The sequence below is a fragment of the Elgaria multicarinata genome, chromosome 6, assembly GCF_023053635.1.
Source record: "Elgaria multicarinata webbii isolate HBS135686 ecotype San Diego chromosome 6, rElgMul1.1.pri, whole genome shotgun sequence".
NCBI lineage: Eukaryota > Metazoa > Chordata > Lepidosauria > Squamata > Anguidae > Elgaria > Elgaria multicarinata.
Window position 1 is genome coordinate 95,901,182 of NC_086176.1, and position 26,384 is coordinate 95,927,565.

At 40.4% G+C, this 26,384-nt stretch overlaps 1 protein-coding gene and 1 pseudogene across 1 annotated transcript in view; one reads left to right on the plus strand and one right to left on the minus strand.

The window, feature by feature from the left end:
* Nucleotides 1-26,384, plus strand: part of HCN1 (hyperpolarization activated cyclic nucleotide gated potassium channel 1) — a 243,205-nt gene that overhangs the window by 141,197 nt on the left and 75,624 nt on the right. Inside the window, exon 4 of the mRNA XM_063128088.1 lies at nucleotides 18,008-18,226. Coding sequence (XP_062984158.1) covers nucleotides 18,008-18,226 — 219 coding nt within the window. The remainder of the gene's footprint in view (nucleotides 1-18,007; nucleotides 18,227-26,384) is intronic.
* Nucleotides 2,496-2,608, minus strand: LOC134400965 (5S ribosomal RNA; annotated as a pseudogene).

Here is a 26,384-nt window from a genome sequence, read left to right on the forward strand (position 1 = left end):
CTTTTTTTGATTCTGGCCAATGTGTTCTGTTGTTGTACTTGACCCATTCCATTCATGATTCAATGCCTATTTATTATTATTATTATTATTATTTATTTATTTATTTATTTATTTATATAGCACCATCAATGTACATGGTGCTGTACAGAGAAAAACAGTAAATAGCAAGACCCTGCCGCATAGGCTTACATTCTAATAAAAACATAATAAAACAATAAGGAGGGGAAGAGAATGCAAACAGGCACAGGGTAGGGTAAACAGGCACTGGGTAGGGTAAAACTAACAGTATAAAGTCAGAACAAAATCAAGTTTTAAAAGCTTTAGGAAAAAGAAAAGTTTTTAGCTGAGCTTTAAAAGCTGTGGTTGAGCTTGTAGTTCTCAAATGTTCTGGTAGAGCGTTCCAGGCATAAGGGGCAGCAGAAGAAAATGGACGAAGCCGAGCAAGGGAAGTAGAGACCCGTGGGCAGGCGAGAAACAATGCGGAGTTGTCACCACTGCTGGGCCGAGCACTGGGGAGGAGGTAGGAACGGGGCAGCTGTCCCTCTGACCTCCCTCTGGCTGCCCCGTAACTCTCCCCCCTCCCCAGTACTTGTATTACAGTGATATATGTTTACTATAAAAGAAAAGGGGGGCTGTGGAACCATATAAGCTCTGGGGGCTGAATCCCTCCCCTCCGACATCATTGGGTCTCCAACCAAAGTACCATCTGGAACTGTTCCAGTTGGCGCTTCGGCAAGGGATCTGGCTTTGCTTGTCCTTCACTTACTGCATGAGCGGAAGGTGAAGGACAAGTGAAGCTCACTCAGCTGGTGCTTGCATAAAATAACATACAGTTGTCCAAAGAATATCCAAGAGAGGCTTATAATGATAGTTGAAGAATTGCATGGGGGAATATGAGTAGTTAGAGTAGCGTAGGGTTAGAGTGGAGTAGAAAGAAACCGAACAATTATACTTGTTTTCATGGAACTGTATGTAAACATAATCAGATATACTGTAGAATACAACCAAGGCCTATCAGATGCATAGCCACAAAGCTGTATATGGCATGTTGGGCATGAGTCACAGCCCAGAATGTGTTTGATAAATTTTGCAGCTCCGACAGTGCAATCCTGTGCATGTTTACTCCCAAGTAAGTTCCACATGCGGCCAATGTGTATATAGAATTGCAGCTTCAAGTGGCAACATGGGATATAACAGGGATTGTAGGGGTCATAGCTCAGTAGTGTAGAATACGTGTTCTGCATGAAGAAGTTGAGAGATTCAGTGGCTTGTATTTCCAGTTCAAAGTATATTTGGTGGCAGGGCTGTGAAAGACCTTTGCCTAGAGACCTTGAAGACAGTATTGGGCTGGGGGGAGGGGAGGGATAAATGCTGTGACAGCAAAAATCACTTCATATATTTTTGATAGGCCAAGTCTACAGGTTGAAAGCCCATACGGAATTAAGAGTATAAAACATTTTGGAGATAGTGGCCTCATCTACACCAAGCAGGATATTGCAGTATGAAAGTGGTATGAAGGTGCCATATAAAAGGCAGGAGCCACACTACTGGTTTATAGCAGTATTGAAGTGCACTGACAACTTTTGGGGCCCATTGACACAGACCATATAGCACTTTCATAGTGCAATATCCTGCTTGGTGTGGCTCCTGCCTTTTATATACCACTTTCATACTGCAGTCCATCCCACTATCATGTGGTTCCAAAACTATTTTAATAACTTGCTGTTATATCACAGGCACATTGATTTTTCATGCAGTCTCCATCCTGCCACACAGGCCGTTTCTACACCTGCCTTTTTTCCTGGGATCATCCCGGTGCATCCAAATGACACACAGGGGATCCTGGGAGCAGGCAAGGACAATCCCTCCATTTTCCTGGGATAATCCTTAGGTGTAGAATGGGCCACAGTGTTGCCCTTGCTATGTTCTTACACATTCTTGTCTCCTGCAAAAGCAGCTGATGTTACTGGCCAGCACATGTGTGCATGTTCGTATGTCCCATAATATCACTTCTTCCAATGGCAGATATTTCTTTCATCCACATTAGTATGTCTCATGATAACCTTTCTTCCAATGGCAGGAATTTCTTTCAGGAAGCAATTGTGTCTCAAGGTCAGCTGCAAACATATATAATAACTGGCTGTATCTCTACCAAATATTAAGGCAGTTATTTGAAATGAGCCATGTTGTCTGTGTCTTTTATAATCATCACTTAGAGAAGAGGTGAATCTTTAGCAAAGAAGAATTGAATTTAACCTGGAGGTGGATTTGTGCACCTGTGCAAGCTAAAAAATGTTCTAAGACATTTGATGAAGAAGAGATTATTTCTAGTTGGAGATGAGAGGTTTTCCCTAATTCTCTTCCTACTTTGTTCTTGTTAACTCCTGCACACCAGTACATCACACAAAAGGGATCTTGATACAAATGGATGTACAATCAAAGATTGCTTTGTTGTGATGTTTTATCAATGTGCACAAGTGCATGAGATCATTGTTAAAATACAGCACCCGGTATTCCCAGGCGGTCTCCCATCCAAGTACCAAGCAGACCTGCTTAGCTTCTGAGATCAGATAGGATCAGGTGCGTTCAGGATAGTATGGCTGTAGACTTGTTAAAATACTGCAAGCAACAAAAAGGAATTTCGATGTAATCACGCAAACAGTTGCATCAAGATTGAATTTAAAATGTATGTAACAGGATTAACTTCTGTTGTACCTTTACGACTGCTCAATTCAAAGGGTTCTTTGGCCACCAGAACTTCTTATACGGAAATCCCAATGGCCATTGTGGAAACTTTGCCTATTCCAGTGACTCCAGGGTCAGGGGTAGGGATGATTGTTTTGCAATGCAAATGTGAACGTTTCATCCTCTCTCATTCTATCCCATTTTGAACTGGACTACGGCCTTTGCTAGACCAGCCTATATCCCGGGCTGATAACCGGGATCGCCCCTGTGCGTCCAGATGACACACAGGAGATCCCGAGCTCAGGCAGGGATCAACCCTGCCTGGTCCTGGGATATAGCCTACCCCTTTGGGCCCGCTTTTTCCCATGGTCTCGGGCTGAGCCCAAGACCGTGAGCATGCGGCCTGTTTTTGCGGCTTTTCCCGGCTCCGTGCGATTACTCATGTGGAGCCGGGAGCCACACACGGGGCGCAGCACTCCCCAGGAGCACTGCGCCCATCGGGGGCAGGGTGGGGGAAGAGGGGAAACCCAATTTTTAAAAAACAAAACAAAACACCTTACCTTTGCATATGAGATTTCATGTGCTTCGTTCCTTTAAAAAAAATGGCGGATGCGACGGGTCTCTCCTAGAGCTTGTCACGCCTGATGTGTAGACTAGGGCGACATCCCACAATACTTGCATCGCGGGCTCTCCCCTCCTCCGTCGCAGACTTTCCAGTAGGTCTAGCAAAGGCCTTAATGTACCAGATTTTGATTAAGAAAAATAAAAATGCCCCATTTTCTGTTTCTGTGTGTACCAAATTTACACTGTCTGATTTACAAGTATTAATAAACTATTTTAATATCCCTTTTACACTGCAATACTATATATGCCTGGGAGTTATGTCTGAGTACAAATGAGTTTAATGGGGCTTATTCCCAGGTAAGAATTGCCGCCTAAATCAGATGACGAGTGATGTTCAAGCTTCTCTTTGTGTGTGATAATCTGGGGAATAAACAAGCATTCTATGTGAATTCTTATTTTTCAGATATGCTCTCTTTCTTTCATTTTAGTGATTGCTAAACAACTCCCTCAGGATAAATGTATCAGTTAGATGCATCAAGATTTAAATATGCTCCTTTTGCAACAGCTGTGGCTAGTTATCTCACACATGTGACTGTGATATAGGCATTCAATCCACAAAACCCTATTCCTGTGCAAGTCTCCTTGAAATGACTGAAGACTTTACAGAAACAGTGCAATGATAGATTTCTCCTTAGGTTGTAGTCCGGAGAATTGCAATGAAATGCAAGCTTGGCTGTTCTGACAAGGCCTGCAGTAGCAGGGTGCCATTTTTAATATAAAGAAAATGTTGATCCCCAAAGCAACATAAAGTGTGGAAGTGTTATGATTAATGCAAAACATATCAATGACAAGGAATGGTGAAAATGAGATTAATCTGTTATGATTGATGAAGAAAATAAATTGTTGCTCTGCATGTAAGATTTTGTCCTTTCTCTTTCTCTCCTCATACCCTGCTCTCTCATAGTGTTTGTGTGCATGTGTTTCACATGGACACTCTTAAACATACATACAATTGCTGCTCATGCTTTAGGAAAGTCAAGTTCTGCCTTTTAAGATATTTTCACCCTGTGGTTGGGCAGCTTCTGGAGGCAATCTTGTGCATCATGACAAGAAGGACACATTTAGTTCTCCTGTTTAGAGTTTGATGATAAATGTATCACACAAGCCTACACAACTGGTGTGGTGTCCTATAAAAGGTGAACCTATTAGCCAAATGTGGCAGCACCAGAGGCTTGACAAAACCTCCTAGTTTCGCTGCCTGAATGCCAAATAATATTAAAAATGCTTGACTTAGAAGGCCATATTATATGGCTGGGCCACAAATGATGCAGGCCTGGTGTTGTGTATTATCACACTTTAATTCTTTATATTTCAAACCTTGAATGTTTCTGACAGAAAATGTGTTGTCCCTGAATGTGAGTCCGCTTCATTCTTGTTTTTGTTTTGTTGTTGTTGTTGATTTTGTTTTAAAATTATTCTGTAAATAATATTATTACCTTCAAGGTATTATGTAGCGTATTTCTAATAGCTTGTTCACTACTGACATAAAACTGAGTAACAGATTCCTTGAAAAGAAGAAATAGTCATAGTAGCAATAACAATAATTGAGTCATGTCCATTTCATTATTCGACGATGGGTTTACTCTTCCCTACTTTTTACTGCACAGTCCACTTTCTGATGTGGGGAGTTTCCAAAAGCCATTAATTAAAATTAATGTGTTGATTAATTTGGAAAATTGCGTGCAAATACTGCAAAGCAATGATGTGAAACTAACAGGCTTTCCATATCCCCCCTCTGTAAGTGGGGAGACATCCTTTGACTTATAGGGGAAATTTTATAATGAATTTAACACCTTTTGTCAATATTATGCAACAACTTTTTTTTTCTCTCTCTTTGATCAGCATGCTTCAATGTGTGTGCAGCCACTGTTGACTTTCCGTTCTCTATCTTCCACACTGACAGAAAATAAATTGAAATTGGGTGTAAGGAAGGTCCAGAATACTTGCATCCTAATTCTTATTTTGGTGTTCTTTGTGTCTGACTTGATTGTTAGTCATTAGATAAGTCACCTCCCTTCACCTCTCCATCAAATCTCACCCTAGTAGCAATTGATTTAAAATCACTATTAAACCTTTGGAGGTATGCATATCTCTGATTAATAGTCTACTATCTGTCTGACTCTTGTCTCGGTGTTCGGTGTTGTGTGGCTGTGCTACACAGACACCCACACACAAGGATTCACTTTCAGATTTCGATGAAGTGCACTCCAACAAGGATAAAATAGGCAGGTGGTAAAGCATGTGGGACCCCTGAGGCAGCTTCTGGGAACCAAGGCAGAGGTGTAAAGAATGATTTTCAGCTGTTACCACAGGTTCATAGCAGCTATTTGCCTAACTTGGCTGATCTGATCCTCTCAAAATGAGGTACTGTGCCTAAAAATTCCATCTAATTTGCAAATAAATAAATAAATAAATAAAAATCTTACAGGCATCTCAGACTTTTTTTTTAAAGCACCTCAAACTTTAAAAGACTTCTTGCATAACTGCCTTCCCACACACACTGTAAATTTTGACACAGTTCAACCCTCAGAAGGAGCTATAGGGCCTGTTCAGATGACACTTCAGGCTCTGTGGTTAGCGAAACTGTGGGTCTCTGGGGTTAGCACTAACCACAAGCCATGCTGTTGCACACAACATTTTAAGCCATGGTTAGATCCACTAACCCTGCTGCAGATGGTCCAACTGAAGTTTGTGTGTGAGCAGGGTGTAGCAAAACACATCACAAAAGACACCTTAAACCCTGCTGCTTAACCAAAAGCCTTAACCAGCAGAGTGTAAGGTGTCTTCTGAACAGGCCCACAGTACCTTCGTATTTCCTCTGATTCTCTGATTCTACTTAGATATTATATTTTTAGAAGTTATAGCAGGATTTGTCTGAAGTGGTCTGAGGTGAAGGAACTCACTAGGTAGGTTCTGAAGCAAAAAAATAATAATTCTGTGCACTACCCTTGTAGATAATGTTTAACTACATGTCCTGTGACAAGGAAAGGTTAACTGTATGTCCTGTGACAAATAGTGGCTTATATGAAATCAATGATAAATGAATAGGGGAAAGTCTGAGGGTTTTTTCTTGACTATTGTTTGTAGTAGCTTTCATGTAATTGATTCTAATTTAAAAGTACAAACAGAAGAAGAAATATGGAGGTGTGCTAATGAATTAAGTATAAGGAATCTTCAATTCTTAATCATTGTCTAATAAAGGACATATGTTTATCTTTGGCTTAGTCAAACAATGCAGTTGGGGAATAATACACAGCTTGTGATTTTAATGATTCAGGGCTTGTAATTTTAAATAATTCATTCTTTTCATTAAATAAATGACAATTCTTCTGCAGAAGAGATTCTGGTTGTATTACCAACATCAAAATTTAAGTTAAATCTGTGGAATTGCTTTGTATTCATTTTTATAAAACCTTTAAACTCTGCTCTTTTTTTAGGCATGGGTAGTCCCCCAAGGAGGCAAGAAACAAATATATAAAATAAAACTTCTTATTATCTTTCCATTATTTTCACTTTACATCTAGGCAGAGCTGTTTACATTTATTTATTTATTTATTTATCAAACTTATATCCCACCCAACAGCGGGTGGAAACAACACAGATTAAAACAAAATTTTGGATAAAACGTAACATAAAAACATGTCAATCAAAAACACAATTAAAAACACAATGATAAAGGACATAGCATGCATACAATCAGTTAAATTCCATTTATAAGCAGAGCAGCTTACATGCCAAAGGCCTACCAAAATAACAACAACAACAACAACAATGCTTTGACTGATGACAAAATGACAACGGACAGGTAGCCAACTTAGCCTCCCTTGTCAAGAAGCTCATCTAAATAGGAAATCTAAGAAATAGATCAAAGAACAGGAGCCACACAAATAAGATGTCTGACTCAAAAAGACTGCCCAGATTGGAAGGTATTCACTTGTCTTATAAAAGATGACATAGTTGAAGAAAGGCTGACCTCATTGGGAAAACAGTTTCCCAATTGTGAAGCTATAATGACAAAGGGCTCTATCAGATGTTTATCTCTTGGAAAAATGCTATTTGGAATTGAAGGGAAGGCTGACAAGGCATGCTGGACCCAGATCATATTCTTTTAACGTAATTGATGGCACATCGAATTGTTCCTGAAAGCTAATATACAACCAGGACATCAGACAGGGCATGGGACTCAGTATTTTGTTTTATTACCCACCTATCCTATGTCTTGAGCCACCATATTTTACACAGCCTACATTTTCAAAGAGTTTTCCAGAGCTTCCCTTGAAATCCATGCTTCCTTTCGCAACTTTTCTGACCTGAATCCAGAATGTGTCCTATTTTGCCTTTCTGTAAGTTACTTAAAGCAACAAAATCCACATCTTTTCATTTTTAGAACACCCAGTGTAGTTTCCTTTTAAGAAGACGAGCAGGTGAGTTCTATACTTGCTCTGCAGCATAATTTTGTAACGCATCTTGTAATCAGAAAATTGTGGCTCAGACGCAAATAGATATTTTGTGTTGCAGCTCATAAAAGCTCATAAATGATTGCAGCTCATAAATGATTGGTAAGCATTTCTGCACTTATAGAATTACCTTTATTGCGGTGCGGAGGTCAATAAATAACGAGACAAGACATGTACGGTTGGATTTAAATAGGGCCACATTTATTAAAGATCTGCAAAGGTGGAAATCCTATTGGGCATCCAGTATGGCCTGTTTACAGGCCCTTCTAAGTTGGGCCAGCCATTCATGGCCCGTGGATTGGCGCTGAGCCATTCGTCTTTCCCATGGGCCTGCCCCTTGTGGGGTAGGGAGACCTTCTGGTGTCACCCCCAGCCCAGGCTGCAGGGCTCTGGGTGGGTGAGAAGGGTTGACCTCAAAGGTAAGCCTTATCCCCCTAGCTAAGCCATGGGGCTCAAAGCTGGGAGCCCTCAGATCTTACCAGTCACCCTAACAGTGCCTATGAATGCTCACCATTCCCAAATCCCGCTCTGAATGCCCGTACCTAGCCGCCTATTAGCAAATGTGACCAAATTAAGAATCAGACAAATCAACCTATTTAATACTCCCCCACTGTCTTGCAGTGAGGAGTAGGCAAAAAAACTCATGAACAATTCCGAACATGAGTAAAAAGTTCCTACTCGGCCCCCTAATGGCAACCAGGAAGCTCATACTGCCTACAGGGAGGGAGGGAGGGACGGAGGGAGCCATGCAAACACAGAGGAAGCTGGGAGGGTTGAGCTCTCTTTTATAGCTTCAATAGTCCCCTCCCAGCCCGGTGGCCCAAACAGTGCAGGCACATCTCATTCCTCTCCCCCACACGCAAAGGCCTCTCCATGCCTAGGCTTTGCCGGGCATGGCAGAATGGCACTTCTATTAATAAAGAAGCATTGCTGAACCCAACCAATAAGGCCTGTGCCAGTGACAATGCCCATAGGCCACTTACTGATTAAAGGACCCCCCTGATGCTGTGCCGCACACCCATCATTTACATAATTACCTGTGCTGCAGTGCAGGTTAGTGTGTCATCTGCACCCAGCATGTGGCACTGCAGCAGTGGCTTTATACCCACCCTGTAACCTTTACCGCAAGTCATGGGTTGTAGGAAGGGTACAGAGCCACCCTTGATATGCTACGTACCAAGTTTGGACAATATGCCAGCCTGCCCTGGTGGTAATTATGTAAATGATGGGCACATGCACAGCCCCCACCAGGGCAGGGGGAGAAGCCACAATGGCTCTCCCCTCCACCCCCATGATCAGTCGAGTTGGACTGGGACCATTTGGGCTATCGTGTCCAACCGCTTTCTCAGAGCAGGAATCCAATTTAAAGCATCCCTGACAGATAGCTGTCAGTCTCTGCTGTAATATCTCCCATGACAGAGAGGTCACTACCTCCATTCTATCACCTTCCTTGGCAGTTAGTTCCATTTTCTTACTGCTCTGACTGTTTTGGAGTTTATCCTGATGTTCATCTGAAATCTGCCTTCCTGTAATTTAAGCCCATTATTTCATGCCCTACAGTCTTGGATGACAGAAAACAGGCTTTCTTCTGTGTGATAGCCCTTAGGGTACTTGAAAAGTGCTATTGTATCACTGTTCTCAAGGTTAAACATAACCAGTTCCTTCATCTTTTGTCATAGGACTTAGATTCTAGTCTTCTGGTTATCTAGTTCCCTGGTTATCTTTGTGGCCCTTCTCTGAACTCATTCCAATTCATCTGAATCCTTCTTAGAGTGTGGTGTTCAGAACTGGAGGACAGAATATTCAAGGTGAGGTCTGACCAGCACAGAACAGAGTGGAACTATTCCTCCCCATTAGTCAGAAATTATACTTCTCTTGATGCAACCTAAAATTGCAGTAGCCCTTTTTGCAGCCACATCACAATGCTGGCTCATATTCTGTTTGTGATTGACGAGATCTCCCAAAATAATTCCTGGGGTAGAGACAGAAGGGCCTCTCCTACTGCCAGTCCAAGGCATACCTGTAATTAACATGGATTTCGCTTCTCATATATACCATTTTATTATGCCTGTAGTGGAAAAAGTGGATAGAGAGAAGAAATGGGGGGGGGGGGGAGGCATGCAGGGAGCACAGGTCCAGGACTTGGTCTTGGGTTCTCCCACACTAGAGTCATTCAAGAGACAGCTGGACCACCATCTGTCAGGGATGTTTTAAGGTGGATTCCTGCAATGAACAGGGGGCTGGACTCGATGGCCTTATAGGACCCTTCCAACTTTACTATTCTATGATTCTATGACTTTCTTCAGAGCAGTAGCGGTGACATGGTCATCTGGAGCAATATGGCAACTGGTGGATCCTCCTTGCTGTGGCAGTGAATGAAATGCCCTTATCTCTGCCTTCCCTCCCTTTCCTCTCCCCACTCCCCCACCACTGACATTTAAATTGTAAATCAGGGATAGGATCAAATCATCTGTAAAGTCCTTAGCCACATGCTTAACCTGTAGCCATCTCAGTAGATCAGTTTTCTCAAACTGGTGCACACTTGTCGTCTTGGACTACAAGTCCCAGTATCCCACAGCCAAGATGCTGGGAGTTGTAGTCCAAAACATTAGGAGGGCAGCAGATTGGAGACGTCTGCAGTAGATTCACAAGAACAACTCCAGAGTTCAAAATTATCCCTGTGCTCATTCAGTCCCCTGGTTCGAGTGTAGCATGTGCATTAAGCATTTTACCGCAGTGAAGTCCCTAGGCAATGTAAATGTAAATTTCCACAGAATTTATTTCTACACAGAGAGTACCCTATCACCCTGTGGTTTCCATGATATATACTTGACTCTTTCTCCAAAATGTGTTGTTTATTTTAAGAAGTGTGTGTCCGCTTGGAGCTATTGTCCCTATCTTATTTAGGTTTTTGTAAACAGCTTCTTTTACCTTGGAGGTTTCAGTTGCACTTCTTGGAGGGGAGAGAGCATGCTGTGGAGTAGCCAGTCGGGTTTATATCACTTCACTCCTTCATCTGTCTGTCTTCAAGACTTGTTACTATATAAAACTTTGGTATCATCTGTTTTTATTGTGTTATCAGATCACCACTGTTACCAGTTCAAATCTTTGCTCGTCCGTAGCTGTTCAGCAGTACTCTGTTGTAAAATGACTTGGTTACTAACAGTGTCAAATCTTTAATATTTTTATTTATTAAAGAGGACAAGAGAGAGAGAGAGAGAGAGAGAGAGAGAGAGAGAGAGAGAGAGAGAACACTATTGCCTAAGATGCCATAGGGAAACATTTTACTTTATTTCATTTTAGTTAAATATTCAGGGTCCATTCAGGGTAAGGTATTGTTTATACCTTACCCTGAATGAACCCTGAAAACAAAAAGTATTGTTTTTATTCTAAACATGTTGTTGTTGTTGTTAATAAAGATTTATTATTTATTCCATATTTTTTAAAAAAAATCTAAGCATTTTACAGAGAGATCAAAATAGATACAAATTCATGTATATAAAACATTTATAAAAATATGATGACATCATGCAACGAATCAGTTGAAAAATATAGCATCATGATGACAGCATTCTGACAGCTTGAACCACTTATGGCACAATCGTATGCATGTTTAGGCAGGGTGGGGGGACAGGTGGAAGTCCTACAACTTCCATGATGAGAGTTGTAGGATGTTTAACCATGCATAGGATTGTGTCCTTAATTGGCTAAGCCAAAAATGAAAGAAGTTAAGCATCCAAGACAGCTCAGAAGGAAGAAAAATGAGTTCTTAGGATGCAAAATATTTATTTGCAAGAAGCCCAACGCATTTCAGCTTTTTCTCTATTATGTCAGTCACCATAGACTACTACAGGAGACAATTATTTTGCTTGAGGAAATTCTGCAGACACTACCTTTTAACAACCCCCTGAAGGAGGCCTTAGAATAAAGAACAGGTTAAAACGTGTTGGGCTTCTTGAAAATAAATATTTTGCATCCTGAGAACTCATTTCTCTTTCTTTGGACTTCAATTAGCTAAGATCACATAGTAAGGAAGAAAGCCCATCTTTATGTCTTTGGTTTTTTAAAAAGCAGCTGATGATCAGGCTGCAAATATTAGTGGGAAACATGCAAAGGAGGTGGGTGGCATTCATTCCCACCAAAGAAATTCTTTCTTGCCAAAAACATTCACGTGAAAACATAAACCCAAAGCAAGGGCTTCTCTACTTCGCACGCTCGTGTTTGGTCACTCATGGAAATTTATGGGTCCTTTGCATGATGTCGTCCACCTCCGGGACTTCTCTTGTCTTTTGTGACCAATATTGTGTCTTTTTCCCTTAACAGGAGAAATGTGGGATTAAATCTAGGGAGTGCAATATTGCTGCATGTAAGCGCGCAATTGCGCTGCCCCGCAGTGCCATCTAATGGCTGTTTAATGAAACATATAGAACTTGCAGACAAAGGAAATCCCCCACCCCACCCCCGTAAAAAAAGCTGATCTTGATCCCACAAAGGATCTAGAAACAGAAGCCCCAGTAAAGCTGCTGGGCAAAAGCATGGTGTAGAGAAGCTCGAAGCCAAGCCACACATGGGACAGAGGGTTGAGCTGTAGGCATCCCATATATACGCAAACCAAATCTGATCTTCACATGCAACAAAAATGAGGCGGTTGCAGGCGAAGGAACTTGAGTAGCCTGCACCACTTCAGATAGCAGGTATGGGATGGGTCACATGTTTGAAAGCCCCCCTATGTTAGAAAACCAGCACAGCACACCTGATATAGTAGTTTTCTGTTCACAGGGATGTTTTTTTAAAAAACATGGGAAGCACTTAAATGTGGTATCTGTCATCCAAATCAACCTTGTAGAGTGAGTGGTAGCACTGCTTTCTGTTGCACAGGCAGACCTCAGTCTTCAAATGGGAAAAGGGAAATTGCTACTAGCACCAATGAACTTGTATCTAATTGCTACAGATAGATGAATGCAGCTGCCATCTCTATTTGGGGTCCCCATATGCCAGCTGAATTCATTAGCACGTGGCAAACCGTGTACAGGGGTTTCCTTTAGCCTGTGGAACAATTTCATTTAGGCATAGTGACCATACTGGGTTGGATCCAGACCTAGCTATGCATTGAGTTGAAATCATTGAAATTATTATTATTATTATTATTATTATTATTATTATTTATTTATTTATATATATAGCACCATCAATGTACATGGTGCTGTACAGAGTAAAACAGTAAATAGCAAGACCCTGCCGCATAGGCTTACATCATAGCTAAATGAAGTCCAGTTGATTTCAACGGGTCTACTCTAAGCATGGCGGGGTCTGGATGCAACCCGTTGTTTCAGTCACTCTGTTTGGAGTTCAGCTGTTTTATGTCATTGCTGTTCAAAAGAGTCACTTTGGTTAGATTTGAATTTCCTATACTCAACCTTTATGAATGCGTTATTCAGAAATAGGAAGAGAATGTAGTGTCTAAGTGTGGGAAGAACTGTGTGAATCCTAGGCTTATTTAGCTTGGGAAAAAGAGGCTAAGGGGAGATCAGATAGAGACGTACGAAATTATGCATGGTGTGGAGAATGTGGTTAGGGAGACATTTTTCTCCCTCTTCGATAATACTAGAACTTGAGGTCATCCCTTGAAGCTGATTGGTGCGAGATTCGGGACAGAAAAAAGGAAACACTTCTTCACTCAGCACACAGTTAAACTATGGAATTCACTACCACAAGATGTGGTGATGGCTACCAATTTGGATGGCTTTAAAAGGGGGTTGGATAAATTCATGGAGGAGAAGGCTATCAGTGGCTACTAGTCCTGATGGCTAAGTGCTATCTCCAGTATCTGAGGCAGTAAGCCTGTATACACCTGTTGCTGGGGAACATGGGTGGGTCCTGCTTGTGGGTCCCTGGTTAACATCTGGTTGCCCACTGTGTGAACAGAGTGCTGGACTAGATGGACCCTTGGTCTGATCCAGCATGGCTCTTCATAGGCTGTCATTTTTAATATGAGCACTCATATATGGTTTGTCATGAGCATATATTAGGGATGTTAGAGAAATCCACAACAGAACCAATTGAGTTTGGATTTTTATGAATCCGACCCATGGATTCCACAGTGGACCAGCTTTTTCCCTGTTGGACAGAGTCCACAAACTTGTCATAACCTTTGAAAATTTTGCACAAAATATATCGTTGGAAAATATGCAAAAATAAAAAAGCCATAAATGTGCTTTTTCACCATAGGCTAAACAGTGAAAATGTGCATTTGGGAGGAATATGCACATTTGCACAAATTCAGAAACTAAAACTAAAACTTAAAATCTGATTTTGTCAATGGGCAGATGATAGAACAAAAGGTGTCTGACAATGTGCGAAACACAGACCAAACAGACTTTGCACAATCCATACATATAATAGTTCACATTTGTTATATTTCATTGTGAAGACCCTGAATAGAGATGACCTTTGCTTTTTATTTATCTGCTTTAACTACTTCTTGAGATAGAGAAAAAGCAGTAGAAAGAAGTAGTAATTACTGTTTCTTCATTCCTGTAGCTCTGTTCGACTTCTCCCATTGGCAATTGAATTTGAACTGCTAGATAGACAGGGCTATTTTATAGCTTATTCTTATGAAAAAACGGTGGCATTCTGAAATACTAGAGCCACAGATATCTTTTTCATCTCATTCTAACAGGATTTTTTCCCCAGTCTTCTTTAAGTGATCCCTTAAAAGATTGCTTTGTTCATGAGCACTGCAAATCCTTCTGTGAGAAATGTACAAGATTCTGATATAGAAGGAAACAATATTCGAAGCATTTGTCCTCAAATATCACTGGAAACAGCTATTAATTTATTTCCCTTTTTGCTGCAAAGCAATGGCATCTGCTTTGGGGCAATAATAATTCTGCAACCCGCACTACCAGTCTCTGACAGCTGGAACTAGTCAGCTGTATCAAGAAGAGGGAGGGAGGGAGAGAGGGAAAGGAAAACCCCATCTAGGCAATAACCTTCAAGCTTCAAGATTTCTAAATCAATTTGTATCTGAATGTGGAGGTATGGAGGAGGGATGATAAGACTTGCCTAAGGGACAAAACTGCTGTACGGCAATAGAGCTGATTTGCTTGACAACGAGAGCATCTCCTAGGAATAACCTCATCAAACCCAACTAAGCTGAAAACACCATTAAACAACAGATGGTTACCTGATGTGGTGGCTGCCTTTTATTTTTGAGAACTAAGCCAGAGGATAGTGAATGCACATTTCCACCTGTGATGGTACATTAATTATCCATCCCCAAGAGAACAAGTGTTTCCATCTGTTCTGGTCAATTGCACTAGAGGGCAAGGCTGAGGGTTAAGGATAAACTTAAGATTGTTATACGTGATGGAATACATCAGGGATGTCGATCCTCTTTCAGGCCAAGGTCTGAATTCAATTTTGGAGGAAAGGAGGCAGGGCCAGGGGAAAGGTGTGTGGCCATCTACGGAACCCCAGACAGCTGGATTCCAGTTGTAGCCCTAACCGGAGAGGCTGGATCTTGTCTCAGTTATCAATGCTGACACCCAGGCTAGATACGTTTAATGCACTCTACATGGGGCTGCCCTTGAAGGCAGTTCAGAAACTTCAACTGTTGCAAAATGCAGCTGCTTGGGAGTTGGGGTGATGCAGTCAGGTCTCTTCTGGTAGGCCTACCCAGTCAAATTTTAAAATGTCTGGCTGTTATTTTAATAATATATTAGCTTTATATGTTTTTAATCAGTTTTATGTATTTTATAGTATTTTTGTATTTGATGTTGTTTCCCGCCTCAACCCAGAGGGAGAGGCGGGTAAGAAATTATTATTATTATTATTATTATTATTATTATTATTATTATTATTATTATTTCCAATGGCCCCTCAGGAGGCCTCCTGTCAAATGTCAGATTCCTCCCTTAGTTAGGACTAATTTTAGCTGGATGGGGGGCTTTGTGTAGGAAACAGCATGCTTCTGACTAAGGAAAGCACACCAGACCTTTAAACACAGGAAATGCACTGTATTTAAATACAGTTTACAGAGGAAGACTTCTAAATTAAGGCTTAGACTTGGTAGACTAATTGCAAATAATCAGTGATCACTGCTTTTTACAAATGTGAAGATTTCCTAGTGTCCTCAGGCTTGATTATGTCATCAATCCTTGGATAAACAGCTTTAGTATTTGTCACAATTACTGTCTTTAATAGTTTATTTGCTCTCTCAAATTAATGTTATTCTGTTTAAATCAGTTTAAACGGATTACTACTAATCTGAAGCCAGTGATAAACTCACAGTCAAGTAAGAAATTAAATGCCCCCCCCCCTTTTAAGGTAGATAGGGGATGTTTTATTTTTTCTCCTTTGGGGAGCAGAATAGGTGGGAGGCATTAATGCTGTGTTTTGCAGAAACCTTTGGGAGTAACAGATTGAAAACTGTTTTAAAAATAGACATGGAAATAAAAGTTTTGCAACCCTGAACTGAACATGTTTCTTCCAATGTCAGGGCCAAACTACATGTTATCTTGCTGATCCATGTTTGAAGTTCCCAACATTCCAGGCAGAATTGTATGACTCCTATCCTTTAGGGTGGATTCCTGCATTGAGCAGGGGGTTGGACTAGATGGCCTTGTAGGCCCCTTCCAACTCTGCTATTCTATGATTCTATGATTCTATCATCCTTCCTCATTGGGTATGCTGGCTAGAACTGATAGAAGCCATAGGCCCAAACATCTGGAGGGCCACATGTTGCCCACCCCTACTTTAAAGCCTTAAATGACTTGGGGCCAATTTACTTGAAAGATCACCAGTGTCGTCCTGGCAACCCTTGAACATCAGGAATGGCAGCCCTTGTCATTTGGCTGCCATTGGGGGCAGTTAGATTGCCAAATACAAGAGACAGGGACTTTGCTGCAGTAGTCCTGTGCCTCTGGAGTGAGTTGCCATCTGAGCTCCATCGTTAAAGGCATTTAGGAAAGCTCTGGTTTATTAGGCTTTTTCTTCATTGTGTTTTATTAGAATATTCTTGGCTTTTTCCCCCAATGAAATAATTACGTTAGATTTTAGTACTGCCGAAATATTTGTTATTGTGTATGCTGATTTTTTTTTTATATTTGTCATTATATTATTATATGGGATTTTATTAGTAAGCTACCTTGAGAGGGCTTTTGTTAAAAGCCATCAATTTTTAAACATAAAACATTGTTTTCTGCTGGGCCAGTCTGAATGTTTGGCGCAGTCATTTTTTTGCACTTTCAAAGGGCAAAATCATCCCAAAGATCATGAGGGAAATCTGAACATTGCAGTGGCGGAGAGGGGAGCAGGCCAAATGTTTGAGTGCATGATGTTTGGAGGGGTTTTGCTCTGAGAGGTCTTTCCTTTCTTTTTAAAAAGTGTTAATTCTGAAGGCAAGCCACAGCTCACAGTACCCAGGAGAATCTGAGGCTGCAATTTTAAAGCAAGTGTCAGCTGAGCTAAGCTTGGCTTTAGAAATAAGAGGAAGGGAAGAGGAAGAAGAAGGAGGACCATTCAGCCACCATTTATAGTGCCAATGGAGGCTTTTCAGTAAATGAAGTCTTTTCGGTGAAAAAAATGTAGGGGGGGTAGTCCTCCTCTCTCTGGGGAGGTAATCTTCTTCTCCCTCCCCAAGTATGATGATCCCAATCCAAATTGAACTTACACTAGAGTAAATGAGAGGATAACCCTGAGCTACATGCTTTGTGATTAGCACAACGTACAGTTTGGCTCTAACAGGTTTATTATGGCATAAGACAGGGATAAGCAACCTGTAGATGTTTTGAACGATAACTCTCATAACCTCTAGCCAGCATGGTCAATGGTCAAGCATGATGGGAATTGTAGTCCAAAATATTTGGAGGGCACCAGGTTGGCATAAGATTTCATGGACTGAAGTCATAGTATATCTGTCTTTCTAGATATAGAAAGAATGCTTTATAGCCTTGAATATCTTCCATCCTTCCTTCTTAATGGACTTAAAAATATAACTTTGGGAGGGGAATCCATTGTGAAAAAGTCTTTTGTACAATCATAAAGGCATCTGACAGCCTCTCAAAGAGGATATTTAGGATCATTTACTGATAATGAATATCGCTTTTCCATTTATGAAGAATAGATTACAAGGATGTTCCTTCAAGATAAATAAACTGTTATCTTCCTGTTTTATAATCCCAGACTCTTATACTCAAGCTGACTCAAGCCTTTTCTCTCTCCCTCTCCCTCTTTTGCAGAATGATTCTTGGGGAAAGCAATACTCGTATGCGCTCTTCAAAGCCATGAGCCACATGCTTTGCATTGGGTACGGAGCCAGGGCCCCTGTCAGCATGTCGGATCTCTGGATAACCATGTTGAGTATGATTGTGGGGGCCACCTGTTATGCCATGTTTGTGGGTCATGCCACAGCCCTGATTCAGTCTTTGGATTCATCACGGCGTCAATATCAAGAGAAGGTAATTTTAAATATGACCCCATTATTTCTGAGGCTGATCGTTGCCAGGCTGTCTTAAATCTACATGAAGGTTATACAGAAGACGTTCAGGCAAGTTGACTAAACTAGTGGCTCTGTAGGGTGGTGCTCAGGCACTCCACCAAGAAGAGATGAGATTGCAGATCACTGCCTCTTGGAATGTCTTTGTAATGTGGGACAAGCCAGTGAACTGCAAGCTCATCATAGCTGGTAAACTGCAGTCTCACCCTTTCGCATGAATAGTCACCACAGCAGATTCATGTTGGCATCATTACCTAAGCTATTCCCTTTAGTCTTCACCCACAGCTTATGAATGATTAAAATTCCAACCAAAAATAAATATTTCTCTTCGGCTTATTAATTAATCCCATGTGTTTTGTTTAACCACCTCTACTAACTGCCTGGTGCCACACAGATACACTGCCCTGTCAATCTACAGATGACTCCAGTTTGTTGTTTAGGACTCACTAATGCTGATTTTGAAATGAAGACTTAATTTTAGAATAGCAAATTTTAATTGAGAGTAAAAAAAAAACCCGTGCAGTGTTGAGTTGTTGTTGGGTTGTTGTTGTTTTTAAAAAAGACAACATTTGATATGGGGTCTAAATCAGAACAATTCAGGCTATTGAATTTAAGTTCTTCCACCTGCAGAGATGGATTTTAAGCCTTTTTCTTGGGATAACAGATGCTGCAAAAATGTTCAGGCCTATAATCCATTTCTGCAAGAACAGCCAGGATATAAGCATTTGGACAGATGCAACTTCAAAGCTCAGGTATTCAAGAAGACAGCAGATTTTCTGTGTCCCTTCAGATGGCAGACAGAGTGAGTTCATAACCCACAGTGATCTGTATGGGTGTGGATGTGGGTGTGTGCTGACACACACACACACACACACACACACACACAGAGGAAAAGGAAGTAGTACAGATAGTGTGTTATATCCAAAGGTAATCTTCATTGATTCCCCTATAGCCTTCTGTGTCCTATTATAATCTGCTCCAGATTTCGAATAGGCGAAAAAGCAATTTTTGCAATCACTCAGATTCACTGACCATATCTTGCATTCATTTGCGTGCTTTTCTCGCTTTGGACAAACACATTTGTGTGCATTTTGAAATGCGCATTTTCAAAACAGCACACCCAAAATGCCCACTATCCCACCATAAAGTAAAGTGTAAAAATGTGCATTAAAAATAAAAATCAAGTGCCAACGTGTGTTTGGGAATTTGGGAATATTTTGGAAGAACATGCTGTCCTGCTTTTATTTTGATTCAGGGTCACTATCATGGGAAACATTAACAAAATTCTTGTACATCCCTGTTCCAGAGGACTGGAAGTGCCTGAGGAACAGTGGGCAAAGTGTTACTGGGAACTGCAGTGACTAGAGGGCATCAATTGATATCACTTGCCTGCTTCTGCCAGCTGGAGCATTCTAAGCAGAACTCTGCTCAAGGGCTGCTCCTGTTGGCAATATGAAAACTGGACCCAACCTATTATCAAGTGTTGAAGAGTCCAGATAGTTAGTCTTCTCTAAGTCACCTTTTGACTCTTAAGAAGTTATTGCTTGTGCAGCTGCCTCCTGAGACCCACTCAGTGATTGATCCTGTTGTCCTGTCGTATGCTACTGTATGATTAATGGATAATAGATGAATAGTCAAGAAAAGGGCATTTCCTTCCTTAAGAAGGTCACAGTAAAAACTGCAATAGGCATAGATTAGAACAAGGGGGAACAGCAGCCAAATATTATATATGAAATAAATTTTGCTTCAATGCCAGTTACACGTAGAAATGCATTAGGTTTTTGTTTTTAAAGTGGGGAATAAATGTGGGCCAAACATCAGCTTTGAAGGATGAAGTGCATTGCAGTTCAAGCAAGGGGAAGCTGGATATGGGTGGGGGAAGAGGCAACAGCTATTGTCGGATCAACAAGGTAATATGAAATTTGATGAGGGAATAAGCTGAAAACAGGAAGGTAATATGAAACATTGTGTTGTCGGAAGGTTCAGTTGATCTAATACTAAACGGGAAGGGAACAGAAGGGCCTAAAGCAGTAGGCAATTTGACAAGATCAGCAAGGATGAAACATGACCTTAGTATCTGAGTTGGGAAAGGGATGCAGTAGTGAAAAGCATCTTTTGGATATCATCTCTTTCTGTGTACTTGCCAGAGGGTGGACGCAGAATTGTCAAAGACTGGTGGGCTTATTTGACTGTGTTTTCCAAGTGTACACATCAGTTGTACACATCTTTGAAATGTACACGTTCTTCTTCCGTTGACCAAATCATATTTGTGGGCATGTTTCAAAAGTATGCATTTTTTCATGTGCAGTTTTCAAATGTATGTATGCTGCCGTACTTTTTTTTTTGGTCTGTGAAACTCATTGCAAGTTCGTAAATGTGTGGCCTTCAACTGCAGATTGCATTCAAGTCCGTGTTTGGTATAGAAGGTGTGAACTGAGTTAATCTTGATAAAAAAATGAACTGAAATGAATTTCTCATACGTTCCTAGGCAGGAAGACAGCCATCTGAAAGTGGGGGATTTAACATCTACCCATTTGTCATGGTTGAATCGCTCACTAACTGTTGAGATTTCAGTAGCTTCTCCCCTCTATAAGGGTGAGGGGCATACCCCCTGGAGACCAAAGGAGCCTAGTGGCTTCCAAAGTGCTCTGGGGATTTTCCAGGTACTCTGACTGGTATGACCTTATGAGATATGATAATCCCCAAGCACCCTTTCTCTCTTGGCAGAGCTAAATTTTGCTCATTGCTACACTTTGGAGCTGAGGGCAATGAAGCAAGCGGGATGTCGGCTGGATCACAAGTGGAGAAAGACTCTTGCTGAATTCGATCAGACACTGTTTAGAGCTCATTATTGAGCCTATGGTATGGTGGTGAGGATAGCAAAGAAGAAGTATTTTTCCACTTCTGTTGTATCCTCACAGCTTCATTCAGCAGAGAAGCTTCAGGTGCTGAATCGGTTATTACAAACCGACCCTGAGAGGTGATAAATTTGCATGGCACTTTGAAGATAGAGTTGATGGTATCCAGCATGACTTCGAGTCCTCTATTAGTGCGGTTCCAATAATAGAGATATCCAGTGCACCATCTGATTCATCTATATTGGATGAGCAGAGGGTTGGACTCGATGGCCTTGTAGGCCCCTTCCAACTCTGCTATTCTATGATTCTATGAGTTTTGGTCCAGAGAATTTCAGCTACTGGATAGTATAGAAATGTAATAAATAAATAAATGAGGGACAACAAACTGAAGCGCAATCCAGACAAAATGGAGGTACTGTTAGCAGGTGGTTCATCTGCCTGATTGAATGGTGTTCAACCTGTCCTGGAGGGAGCTTGCATTCCCCCTGAAAGATCAGGTGTGAAGTTTTGCTCCATTATTGTCATTTGAGGCCCAGGTGGCCTTGGTGGCCAGTAGTGCCTTTTATCAGCTTTGGCAGATATACCAGCTGTGACCCTATCCACCAAGAAAACATTGTTTTTTGGGGGGTAAATTAAAAATAAAATGGGGAAAAGAAACTGAAATAAATAAATAAAATTTTGGCTGGGACATTTCAAATTAATCCAGGTCTATTAGCATTATTGAGGCGCATTTTGGAATAGTTTCATTTGATAAAGAATTTCATTTTGTTTCAGTATGTTTACCCTAATATTTTTAGGTAGAAATATGAAGCGGTTATTAAGGAATCCACTGTGTGCATGGAATTCTGTAAGAGTATGCAGGTGAAGTGAATTGATCCACAATTTTGTCTATCAAATTCCTGTCTTTTTATATATCCTTTAAAAAGAAAAGTAATTTTATTGAGTTGCAAAAGTAAAACTTTTTTTAAAAAAAAACCAGAAGAATATTCTGACTGATAATGGTACATAATTTAGTTTTATCTGAGAAATTTTGCCATTTATATGAAGGACTTACCTTCCATGAGCCAACAATAACAGACGAAGGCAATGATGATTACGGTGATGCATCAGGATAATAGAAAACAGTACACAGAAGTGACTGTGGGGTTGTGGAAAACTGATGACGAACAACTTAGAGCCACCAACTCTTTTTTTGTTTAGAGCAACCCTGCCCAAACCTGGTGTCCTCCAAAGATGTTAGACTACAACTCCCATCGAGAATGCTGGGACTTGTAATCTCAAACATCTGGAGGGTAGCAGGTTGGGGAACGTTGTCCTATATTCTTACCAAATACAGGGCCTGCACAATACTTTTCTCTCACACACAACTCCCATATAGCGGCACAATTTATGACAAAAGAGAACTATTCATTACAGATGTAGAACCAAAGCATGTGTCAGGCACTTTCTGTTTTTGGTCAATATCATTCCTTTCAAAGAGCCAAAGTCCCCCCCCCTTAAAATGTGTTTGTACAAAATATACTGTTCACTCTCCACAATACATCATCTCATCAAAGTGACAGAGGAGCAGAAAAGCATTAGTTTGGCCGCCTTGAATTCCTTTCAAATGAGATTAGTGTGCAATCCTATACCACTTGGGAGTAAACCCTAGTGAACTCAGTGGCATTGACTTCTGAGAAGACATGCAGATAAAAGCGTAAACCAACCTTCCCCAGCCTGGTGTTCTTCAGATGTGATGCACTGCAAATCCCATGTTATGTGTTATGGGGAAGACAAAAATCATTTTCATCATTAATTTTAAAATAATCTTTACAGATGAAAGTATTAGGTGTTGGCTCCATCTTTAATCTCATGCTACTGAACACATAAGAAAAATCCTCTATGTTAGTCCCCAAACATCCTATATCTGATATTCAATAAACAAACAACCTATGCCATGTGTTGAAAACTAGTTTTAACGTCTGAAGTACTGTCTAGATCAGGTATTCAAGATTCACTAATTGTCACTTCATTTGGCTTTAGACAGTCTAATTAAAGTGATGCACCTCTTTTGGAATTCCTTGATGGATCACATGTCTTAATGATGGAAAACATACTTTAGAACAGATGTGGGCAGAAAATAGATCTATCCTGATGTTTTGGACGTCCAATATTCCTGATCACGGCCAACGCTGGTAGGAGCTTTTACAATGTGGAACTCCAAAACATCTGGAGACCTACATTCTGCCTGCCCTTGCTCTAGAACAACCTTCCCCAGCCTGATGCCAGTCAGATGTGTTGGGTTGCAATTCGCAACATGAGCAGATGTTCTAAAAAAAGAGAAGTAGGTAGCCCTAAGTTGTTCATCATCAGTTTTCCACATCCTCATAGTCAGCTCTGTATATTATATTCTCCATCCTGTCCTTATGGTTTATCTGCTTTGGGAAAATGAGAATTTCACTTGCACTTTCTGCCTCCTTAGGGAGGATGTGGCGTTAAGGCTTGTGAGCCTTAACTCCCAATTTCCCTGCTTTTTGGTGCTTGGTTGAAAGCTCTAGAGCCTTAACGCTGCTTTGTAAACCGTAGTGTTTTTTTTTATTATTATTATTATTTATGAAGCTATATCATCTATGTACCCTTTCTGGTCTATCTGTATTAGATTTTGTATTGTGTTTAATGAAATACTGTTACTATGAAGTATTAAATAACTACACCCCAAACATAATTGTTCAGTTGATTATATAAACCACCAGAATTTAAAATTAAAGGTATAGAGTTACCTCTCCATCCTGGGGGGCCACAGCACACTGTCTGTAATGCCATACAAGTAATTTCTGATTAACAAACATGATTTTTACATACCAAATGTTTTGAAAAAAATAATATGAAAAAATGGATGTTAGAATACTAGTATTGGGAGACAACTTAATTATTCTTCAAACTCAAACGTATCAGCTATTATTTTAAATAATGTCTATGTTAATGTATATATTAATATATTACAATGTACATATATTATGTATGTTGTTCAGGATTTTAGGGTGTTTTAGTTGCATACTGTTGCATATTATAGTTTTGCAGCCCATCTGTGAGTACCGATGTAAGAGAAAATGTAAATTTGTAGAAATATTTATAATCCATTTAGGGTAAGCTATGCTAAGTGCAGTCTTTCCAAGCTGTGTATGGAGGGTGAATTAATATCCATATGTTCAAACCCAGATAGCATTACACAACTTCATTTTTAAAAAAATACATGAGCAAGTAAAGCGTTAAATTAAATTTTCATTGAAAGTTTCCATATAAGTAATTTCATAAACAAATTTAACACTGAATAATGTTAAGTTCTCTCCCTTTTTTTCTTTTTCTTTTCATTGCAAATTGCAAGTCTTTCTCAGAATTTAGTCCATTCTGTAACATATTTGGGAGGAAATGTTCAAACACTGGTTTTCTCTCTTAAAATGATCTTATGCTGCCATTCAAAAGATGTATTTTAAAGAGTCATGTCTAGTGTGCCATAAGCAAAGATTCTTTCCCCCACATTGCACTGAATCTTTAAGAAATCAACATTTCTGTGCTAGCGGTAATTCCATATGTCTCTTCAAAGCTGCACTATTTAGAATTTATTATTATTATTATTATTATTATTATTATTATTATTATTATTTCACTTCTATTACAAAATGTTAAACCCTTAAATTACAATATAAAACTTCATTTAAAAATCATTTGCAAAAATTTAACTAAAAATCCCAGGATCAGTTAAAAACTCACCATCACTTCAGCTGGATTTGTCAGCTGTGGCTTGTCCTGGACAGCAATAAGTTATTTTTATTTATTTATTTATTTATTTATTTATTACATTTTTATACCGCCCAATAGCCGAAGCTCTCTCGGCGGTTCACAAAAGTTGGCCACAGTGGTACAGGTGCTATTAACCTCAAGATGGGATTACTGCTGTGCACTGCATGTGGGGCTGCCCTTAAGGTTCCTCTGGAGGCTGGTACTAGTGCAGAACACACCAGCTCAGCTGTTGGCAGGAGCTGCCCTCCCCTTTGGCCCCGGATTTTCCGCAGTCTCGGGCTGAGCCCAACACCGCAGACCGTGTGGCCGGTTGCTGCGGGCCTCAGGAGCGCTGCGCCCATCGGGGTAGGGTGGAGGGAGCGGGGAAAGTAATTTAAATTTTAAAAAGGACTTACCTTTTGCACACAACCATTAGTGCGCTGCTGGCCCTTTAATCTAAAAAAATGGCTGGCGTGACGCCTCTCCTTCTAAGGTCATCATTCGTTGTGTGTAAACAGAGGAGGGATCTCATATTAAACACAACACAAGATCTTCCCTCCTCCGTTGCGGGATAACAGGTAGGTCTAGCTAAGGCCTAAGACTTATACTTCCTCAGTAATATCCAGTGCTGAGCCATGAGAACTGATGGTCCAAACTATCCAACACAGCATGGCCATTGAAATCCAGAAGTACATAATGCATAGTCTACCTGCACACGATGCCATTTTATTCTTGCATGGTTTGGTTGGGTTATCTTATGCTTTGTTTCTTGTCTATTAGGCACTATGGTATTGATACAAAGCCTATTAAACCTGAAGTGATGGACAAAAGCCATCAGCTGTTCCTTTTGCTATATTACTATTCATTTTGTTTCCTCCTATGTTCTTTGTGGACCTGAAAATGGAATGCACTCATTGAATGAGTATCATGCATTCCTCTAGGAAGGATTGTTCTCTTTTGCTTGCAGATTGTGATGACCTAGGGTTATAAACAATAAAACTGAACTGAAACAGAAACTTTCGCTTGCAAATTGGATAACTGACTGTTTCAAAGACCAGATGTTGCTGCCTGTTCAGTCAGCACATTTCTCCATGTTAAAAATAGGCTTATTTCCTTGTTAATGGTGATTTGACCAAAAAAGGATATAAAATCATCAGGCAAATAATTAGCATTCGTATGATAAAAGCAGGCTGGGATGTTTTTTATACTTTAATGCATTTTTCTTGTCTTCAAGTCCACATAATTTCAAAATAAGCTAAAGAAGAGTGCTACCGTTTGCTTTTCTGGACTGCATCAATCAGTACTTCTGCTTGTATTTTCATGCTGCAGAATCAGTTCTTTGAGCTGGAGAAATAATCTAAGAAACTCAAAATGATAATCTCTTTGATGCTACCAACCATAGATAAATAATCCATTATGTATATTAGGACACAAAAATTAGGATAGCTTATATGATGCAAATGCTAGAACTGCTGAACTGCATCAACCATAGCCCAGTATTTT